This window comes from Mustela erminea, chromosome X, assembly GCF_009829155.1.
Source record: "Mustela erminea isolate mMusErm1 chromosome X, mMusErm1.Pri, whole genome shotgun sequence".
Classification (NCBI taxonomy): Eukaryota; Metazoa; Chordata; class Mammalia; order Carnivora; family Mustelidae; genus Mustela; species Mustela erminea.
In genome coordinates, this window is record NC_045635.1 from 33,773,474 (window position 1) to 33,782,825 (window position 9,352).

Below are 9,352 nucleotides of genomic sequence, written 5' to 3' on the forward strand. Positions count from 1 at the left end.
TTCTCATATGGGCTTAGAGAGGGAGAGCAGAGAGATGCAATGACCAATACAGACTGTGTAATTTATTTTTTTTAAAGTGTATTTATTTAAGTAAACTCTATGCCCAAGGTGGGGCTCAAACTCACAACCCAAGATCAGCCACGTGCTCTTCCAATTGAGCCAGCCAGGCACCCCCCAGACCATATTCTGATAACACATATGCAACCGATTTCTCTGTTTCTGATAGCAACTTATTAGAGCTGCAAATATAATGTCCAGAACACAGGATGAATATTTAGTATCTACAGGAGTAGATGGAAGCATGGCAGCTACGTGTGTTTATGTCTAAACCTAGGTAAGCACAAAACTGGACTATATGTCATGATTCAAAGTTCAATTTTTATGTCTTCTGAAAACACATGGTTAAGGAAAGAAAACGAAACAGACCGCTGGGGTCAGGTGACTCAGTTGGCTTATCCTGGTCTAACGGAAAGGGACGATTCCCAGCCTGATGTGGAACAAATTCTCACCAGTTAGTGCAGCTGAAGTGTTGGATCCAGCAGAGAGCTGTTTAATCTTATGCTGGGAAGTAAAAAAACTAATTAGATGAAAAGAGTTTCTCTCGTCAGTGTCACCAAGTCCCAGCTGTCCTTCATTATTTCCTCCAGCTGCATATACTTTGCCTCCTTCTGCACATGGAAAAGGAAAGAAACATCCATATACTACAGTCACCATCTTTACGAGACAGGCCATTTTCCAGATATTTCCTCTATTAACAGTGAAGGAAGCCGAAAGCTGACATTATCCCACCATTTGGTGAACAACTCCAATTCGTTGTCAAAAATCAAGCAAAACAAGCAAGGTTATACATTTTTGTGAGATTTTCTAAATTGGTCTAGAGCTTAAGTAGCAACTAAAATGCACAGAACGTGCAGAATGTATTTCCTCGCTAATGCAGCGCTTTATTAAATCAGAGCAAAAAGAGAAAAGTAATTTCCAAATTAGTTTATAATCCAAATCAAACTATTTTAAAAGAGATGTGGTTCATTAATTTTAACTTCCATACCCATTAAAGTTGAGATATAATATGTAATGAGTAAAATGAGGCAAATCCAGAAAGAATATAATTAGAAACGTGAAAATTCTATATGTATTTTAATTTTCTAGCTAAACAAGAAGGCAATATAGTATTGTGTTTTAGGAGAAAGGACTGGAGAGCCAGATTTCCTGGGTGCAAATGCTGGCCTGCCATTCGTGAGGTGTGTGACCTAGGCAAGCTGTGCGTCACAGTGGCTCTCATATTCCTCATCTGCAAAATGGGGATAAGAATAGTGCCTACTTCACAGAGTTGTTTATGAAGATCACATTAGTCTACGGCCATACCACCCTGAATGCGCCTGATCTCGTATGAAGATCACATTAGCTGACATTTATAAAATTCTTAGAACGGCATATGTTTGTTGTACACACGATCTAAATGTGTGTTAATTACTTTATTAATTAAACATGAAGTATATCATGCCTAGATAATAAAAATTGTCAGTAAGCTCAAAAGTAATGAAGATTTTTAAAAACATACACATATTAAAACTTAGTTTTAGGGACGCCTGGGTGGCTCAGTTGGTTGGATGATCCCGGAGTCCCGAGATCGAGTCCCGCATCAGGCTCCCAGCTCCATGGGGAGTCTGCTTCACTCTCTGACCTTCTCCTCGCTCATGCTCTCTCTCACTGTCTCTCTCTCAAATAAATAAATAAAATCTTAAAAAAAAACCAAAAACTTAGTTTTATCTGTCATACAGATGCACACAAAGGTAAAGCCTCACTAAATTATAGGGGAAACTGTGAGCAAAACCAGCCTGAGTCAGTAAAAATTTAAGATATTATTTTAGAAAAGATGAAATCTAATTGAGGAACCAAGACCAGTTTTCCAATGGAACATACGACAAGGCCATGGAATTTAACACATATTGGGTGAACCAGAGTTGGTGGACTGCTAAAGCAGTTCAGAGGATGACATGAGTCAAAGTTGAAGAGCCACAGAAAGCTCCATGGAAGAAGACTTAATACTGGATCTTAAAAGACAAGAATCTGAATAAGAGAAAGACATTTTAGCAAGGCAAACGTATGAATGAGGGGAAAGGGCCAAGGAGGAGCCAGAGGCAATGAGAATAACCTGAACACAGAAGAGGCTATGGGGGTGGGTGGCAGGAGGTGGGGGGAAGGAGGTAGGAAAGGTAGCTCAGTGATCAGCGCCTGGATGTCCACTTGTTCCAGGAGCATTTGTTGAAAAGACTACTTTTTCTCCATTGAATTGCCTTGGCACTTTTGGCAAACATTAGTTGGGCATATATGTGTGGGTCTACTTCTGGACTCTGTTTTGTTCTGATAATCTCTGTCTCTCTTTTTGCCAGTAGCCCAATGTCTTGATTACTGTGGATTTAGAGGTCTTGAAATCAGTAGTGGTGGTCCCCTGCTTTTGTTTTTTATAAAAACTGTTTTGGCTATTCTGGGTCTTGTCCTTTTCCATACAAACTTTAAAAACACCTTTTGAGTTTCTACACACAGACATATACAGCCCATTTGGATTTTAATTGGAACTATGTTCATATCAATAGCCTTTTGGGGGTAGGTCCCACTCACCCTCAGAAAAGAGGAAAGCGCAAGACCAGGAGTGGGCGGCCCCTGAGGTGTACACATAGGTAAGGATGGGCTGCCCCTTGACAAGATTTTCTGCAGGCATGTAACATTTATCTATGTATTTTCTTTTAAATTTTTTTAATGATTTTATTTATTTATTTGAGAGAGAGAGAGAGAGCGCGCACCAGCATGAGAGGAGAGAGATCAGCAGGAGGGCTCAGCAGGGAGTCTGATGTGGGACTCGATTCCAGGACTCCAGGATCATGACCTGAGCCGAAGGCAGTCGCTTAACCTACTGAGCCACCCAGGCGCCCCTATCTATGTATTTTCAAAGGCAAACAAGTGTGCTAACCATTTATATTTTAAAAAATCCTAATCTTATTATCGCCAAGGTACCATTTCTATTAATTTTACAAAACCATACTGGAGATCTGTTCTCAAGTTGGGAAGGAAGTCACACAGATTGAATACTATACCTGTTGAAACTAGGGTGTGGTTCCGTCCACAGGCAGCAAATTTCACTTTTTCAGGTTTTAAAGCTAAAAATATTTAAAAAATGACAAAAGATTTTATGTTTACAACAGTGATAAATAACACAGGTCAAATGGTAACTAACCAGTAGAAATGAGATTTTAAACCCAAGCCTGTCTGACTCCAAAGTTCTTAATTAATAAGCCAGAAGTTTTTAGAACTAGCTGTGCATCATAATGACCAGTGGAGCTTTGAGAAAAGTACAGATAGCTCAGCCCTACCCCTGGAGAATCTGAGTCAGCAGGTCTGAGGTAAGGCCTAGGCATCTAAGTGTTTTTAAAATGTCCACAGGTAATGATTATGTACTGAGATTCATGGCACTGTTACACTGCCTCCTCACCAAACTAATCACCTAGTCCCTAATCTGCTATCGCCATTGTCAAGCTCACCTTCTATCTCACACAGCGAAACACTACAAGTCCAAGAGTCACAGGTATAACCTATGGTAAAGCTCTTCACTCATTCATTTACATGTTCAAAAGAGATTTAAAGAACACTGCCTAAGTGCTTACCATAGAGGCTGCAAAAATCACTAAGACAGAGTCTCTGGTGTCAAAGATCTCACAGTCTAGACAATCCTGTTACTTCATCTATTAGATATTTGAGAGTAAAGATCATGTGAATAAACCCAGGGTTTAAAAAAAAAAACCCAGGGTTTAGTAGATTGTGCTCAATAAATACTTTCTGACCAAGTGGAATACTTTGAAAATTCCATAACATTATCTATAAATAGCATGGATATGCTAAACTACACTGACATTTTGAGCTGAAATTACAAATTTGGCTAGGAAGATTAAGAATATTGCTCTTGTCACATCCCAAGGAATCTCCATCACCTGTTCACAGGTTACAGCAAAATAGAAGCTTTACACATAATGCCAGGAAAGCTTTGTAAAGGTATTATATATCCCATATTTTCTGGGAGAGTCCTGATTTAAAATATTTTGTCCTGTACTTTTAAGGACACTACTAATCAACCCCTAGTCCCAATGTCTCAGTCAGTACATCTACTAACTATATACAGCAGGGTCAAGTATAATTCATAAAGCCAACAGCTACCTAGAACCATGATGCCAACAACTCTAACAAATAAGACAAAGCTCAAAATTCTTATATGTTGTATTGGTTATTCTTTGTATATACAATAACAGTAATATTTAAGCAGGTTAACAAACAGGCAAAATAAAAGGATATTCAAATGTAATACAGAAGAATCATTACTTCCTTTGTGTTCTTTGGGTTTAAAAGCAATGTGATTTTTAGACCCTAACACATAAAAGTAGTTCTGATTATCATATAAAAAATAAAGTCAGACACCAATAATAGCCAAGTAAATAATGGAAAATAAAGAACTAAGGGCTTTATTATTCCTAATATATTAAAGAACATCACAATCAATACAAAGTACTTTATGAGGTTTAAGTATTTAAAGCAATAAAGAAGAAAAGACCCCAAACCTTTGACACACGTTGGCTTGTTAATAGTTGACTTTGATCCTAATCCTAACTGGCCCCAGTTGTTACTGCCAAACATGTAAAGTTTATTATTTCCTGGTGGGAAGGAAAAAGACATAAGAAATCGAAGCATTTTCAACATAAAGTGATGTGAGATGAAGTCATCACAAAGCAATAAAAAAGGCTACACTTAAAAGTTGTATTGCTTTCCCGTGTTCAAACAGGTTACCTTGCCCAGGTTAAAATGAATTATTTTAACTGTCCATTACAGGTTACCAGATTCTGTTAGGTGTAAAAAGTTTCTAAGATTATGCAGTAATCAGTTTGATTATATAGATATATTAAAATAAATTTATTCCAAGAAAGTAGCATTTATACAAAATCCTATTTAAATATGCCAAGGGGATTTAAAATTTAAAACACTCCCTTGATACATCACATTGTCAAGAAATCTCTGATGAAAGAAAGAAAAAACATTATTCTGGTAAAGGAAAGTATATTCAACATGTTTGAAACACAGCCCATCTATAATATCTAGGATTCTTTCAGGATTACCATCCTCACTTAGGATTTCAGTACTAACCTGTAACAATAGCAGTATGTTCATCTCCACATGAAAGAAATGTAGGTATGTCATTTTTAAACCAAAATTTGCTGGGAATATTTTCAGCAAATTTAGTTTTTCCAAATGTAAACACAGCACCCGAACCTGCAAATATATGATAGTTTCTATTTTACAACTTTTACTATGTTGTCTGTTACCAAAATTTTTTTTTCGGTAATTTATCTGTACAGATTCCTTGTCTCATGGCAGCTGTGCTCCACTCCAGCACTGTTTACATCCTCCTTCTACCTTAATTCAGTCTTACTGCTCAGACTTTATTCTGGTTTTATTTATGAAATCTACTAAATAGGTATTATTCATTTACTGGAGGAAAGTAGGGGAAAAAAAAAAAAAAGGTAAGGCAGTCCTCCGTTACTGAAAGTCTGTCCATCGGTCCATCTGTCCCGATGGACCATCTGCTCCCTGGAATGAGCTGATTGATAACAATCCTGCCCTATTAACACTGGTTTACAACACCTCATGGTCTAGGCTGACTGAAGGCTTTCTCCACACACGGGACTAGGACAGTACTGAGTTTCATTTTTAGCATCATGTCCATAGAGTATGTTGAGATTTAACACTCTTAAGTCATTAAACACTACCTGATATGAGTAGTAGTCACAAACTATTTTGGTCCAGTACCATTTTAGAGAAAGATCAAAAATCCCTACCAGTTCTCAATAACATTTTACACACACACACGCACGCACGCACGCACGCACACACGCACGCACGCACGCACGCACGCACACGAGGCCAGATCCAACTTTTGAGGTAATCTCAAGGAGAATAATCACACAGAAAGAAACTAATGGGTGCCATAAAGTAAATATAGGGAACATAAGTATTAATAATAAATGATAATGCACAAGGGACTAGCCACTATGAAAAACCCTTTGAAAACAATTGTGAGGTGTGTCAATTGAAACCAATTACTTAGATTGGATAGGCCAGGTTCTAAAACACACTTTGGGTATTTCTAGAATGAATAATTTCGTTTTGTTCTATTCTGGCTTCCCAGTTAGCCTTCCCTGATACCCTCACCCCAAGCCAAGGTTTGGTGGCTTGCTCTGTCCCCTAGTAGTTATTATCTATTGTGAAATGGTACTATCATTTTGCTTACTTTCTAGTATTTCTCACTAGATTGTGAACTCCAGGAGGTCAGGAATCTAATCATGTTAGAGACAAGAACATGGCAGAAAACGCTACACACAGACACTTGATACTGCTGTAATCCAGTACTTTTTTTTTTTTAATTTTTGGTCTTGACCCATTAGTGGGTGAGAAAATCAATTTAGTAAGTCACGACTATCATTTTCAAAGGAATGTACTATACGACGTGAGAGCAACCAAGTGGTTAGAGTAAGCACCACTTCATGAAACTTGTTACACTATACGTGTGGTACAGCGTCACAATGTCAAACGTATTTCTGCAGCTCGGGGTTAAAGTTTTACAAGAGCGCTCGTTAATGGCTCCCCCCGCCCCTTTTCTCTAAGTCGCTTTCCCCTCTCGTCTGTTACCCCACGCCCCCTAGTCACCCACTCTTTACTGCAATCAATACATAACTGGGTCTTGGGGACCTCGAAGGGGGTACTTTGGGAAAGTTTATAGGGAGGTAAAAACTGCCCCTGCGTTCGAGAAACTCGTCGAAAGCTTATTTCAAAAGAAAGAGGAAAAAAAAACCACACACAAGCACCCCTTCCCCGTGCTCCCCCTGCCCTTCCTTTCTGCTCCTCTCAGACTATCGCCCAGACGCGGCCCGAGCTCCAGACCCCGTCCGGCGGCCGTTGCCTGGGCCTTTCCCTCGATGGGGCGGCCCGGAGGCGGGACCTGGCCGCCTGCCCGCCCGCGGACCCTCCCTCCCGGCCCGCCACCAACCCCGCGGACGCGACTCACCGGGCACCACCTCCTCGGGTTCCCCCATGCCAAGGGCGATGCGGGGAGCCTGCGCCTGACCCGGAAAGGTGGCGGGGGCGACTCGGTGGGGCCTATGGCAGGGCCTCAGTCCCGACGCGGGCCGCGGAAGCCCCCCGGGCCCCCATAGCGACACCCCGGACATCGGCTACTACCGCGTCCCCGGAAGTCAACAAACAGCCGCTAGGGGCAACGGAGGCGGAACGTTGGGGCGCGAGGCGGGGCCGACGACGGGGGAAAGCAGCAGTGGGCCGGGCGGCCGGCACGGCGCGGGCGCAGGCGCAGACGCAGCGGGCGGGGCGGTAGAGGCCGCGCGCCCTCTGGTGGCCGGGAGGAGAGGGGCGGCCACGCCGCGCGCAGGGATGCTTCTGAGGCCGCACGCTGATCGTGGTGGTTTATCTAGGCCTGGCAGGGACCTCGTAAGCGTAATGACAAACGTCACAAATATCACATACTCTGTCCCTCAGACTATGTGACATAGGCAAACGTCGACACATAACCGTAACAATACTAGTAATAAGTGACCATCTCTAACTATAAATGAAATAGGGACTCTGCTAAATATCCAAAACGCATTTGTATTCCCAGCATGTAACCGGAGACCTTCCGTATACTAGATGCTCATTAAATCTTTCTCGAATGAATGAATCCTACCGCGATCCTGTAAGGTGGTTCATGTTACTCCCTCGTGGATGTGTTGATTATACAAAGGAGGAGAGCTAGGGTCTAGCTTAGCCAGCCTAGCCTGTCTTTGGACCTCTCCCTCTGTCCTCCCTGAGAAGGCTGAGGTGTGCCACCCACTACTGACAGGAAATGCACAAAGAGATTCACAAACAGCAGACCACCATTGCTTTAGAATCCGTCCGGAGATATTTTTCTACGAACTTTAGTTTCCCATACATCATAAAACACAGAGGCAAAAAGCCATCTTCCAGGATGAGGAAATGTATGTACATGTGGTAGTTGTGGGCACCAGCTAGAAGCCGGATTCAGGGACCTTGTGTGGAGAAGAGTGTATTATTGACTTTCTAAGGGAGTTTGGTTAAAACCAGAAGGAGAGATTAAATGAGGCAATACACAAATAATCATTTACTTACAAAGCAAAGTCGGAGGTACTAAGAAAGTGTTTAATGGGGAGCACTGGCCTGGTGTGAGAGGTTAAGAAATGCTTATCTGAAGAAACATCATTAAATCTAAGAACTGGAAGGAGAAGCTGGGAGAGGTGAGAGCTCTGGGCAGAAAGTAAATCATGGGCAAAGGCTCATAAAGAACAGAGCTCTTTGCAGGAGCTCAAAGAGGTGACACTAGCTCATGGCAAAGTGGCGGGGTTGTGGACCTGTGAAGGACTGAGATTCCACCCTAAGGACAGTGGGGAGCCATTGAGAGGTTTCAGGTAGTGGAGTGACAGGATCAGCTACGTGTATTCCTGGAATTGTCCTGCCTGGCTGATGTGTGGGGAATAATTTGGAGGAAGAAGGAGGGTTCAGAGGCTTCTGCAGATATAACGACAACCAGTCAGTATGGCTTAGAACATAGTGTATTGGGGGCGCCTGGGTGGCTCAATGGGTTAAAGCCTCTGCCTTCAGCTCAGGTCATGATCTCAGGGTCCTGGGATCGAGCCCCACGTTGGGCTCTCAACTCAGTGGGGAGCCTGCTTCCTCCTCTCTCTCTGCCTGCCTCTCTGCCTGCTTGTGGTCTCTGTCTGTCAAATAAATAAATAAATAAATAAGAATCTTAAAAAAAAATAAAAAAGAATATAGTGTATTGGCCGATCTGGAGGAGGCCAACCTAAAAATGTCTTAGGAAGCAGAATCACCAGGAATTGGTAACCAACTACGGACTCTTGGGCAGTGCAGGACACTGTGGGAAAAGAAGAATTTTTAAAGACTTCCTTTAGTTATGGTATGCTTTAGGGTTTCTTTTCTGAGATTTTATGTATTTATTTATTTAAGATAGAGAGAGCTAGAGAGCAGGAACAGGAGAGGAGAGGGAGAGAGAGAGAGAAGTAGGCTCCTTCCTGAGCAGGGAGCCCCATGTGGGGCTCGTTCCCAGGACCCCAGGATCATGACCTTAGCTGAAGGCAGATGCTTAACCCACTGAGCCACCTGGGTGCCCCAAGTTTGTTTGTTTGTTTGTTTTATTTCAAAAAGAGAAAGCATATTTTGCTGCTGAGCCCTCCAGAAGGTACTTATGCAGCTCTACTCCAGGGTTTCCAACGTAAGCAAATGGGGG

At 42.1% G+C, this 9,352-nt stretch overlaps 1 protein-coding gene across 8 annotated transcripts in view; it reads right to left on the reverse strand.

Annotated features, from left to right (window-relative positions):
* RPGR (retinitis pigmentosa GTPase regulator) overlaps positions 1-7,491 on the reverse strand; it is an 85,722-nt gene extending 78,231 nt beyond the window's left edge. For 7 of the 8 annotated variants that reach the window (XM_032329851.1, XM_032329849.1, XM_032329847.1 and 4 more), the window contains exons 1-5: positions 7,103-7,491; positions 5,185-5,310; positions 4,605-4,697; positions 3,093-3,155; positions 510-668 (exon numbers count right to left, since the gene is read on the reverse strand). In XM_032329851.1, coding sequence (XP_032185742.1) covers positions 510-668; positions 3,093-3,155; positions 4,605-4,697; positions 5,185-5,310; positions 7,103-7,265 — 604 coding nt within the window. In that variant the 5' untranslated portion in view covers positions 7,266-7,491. The remainder of the gene's footprint in view (positions 1-509; positions 669-3,092; positions 3,156-4,604; positions 4,698-5,184; positions 5,311-7,102) is intronic. The other variant, XM_032329852.1, reaches the window with a different exon arrangement.
* Positions 7,492-9,352: the final 1,861 nt, after the last annotated feature.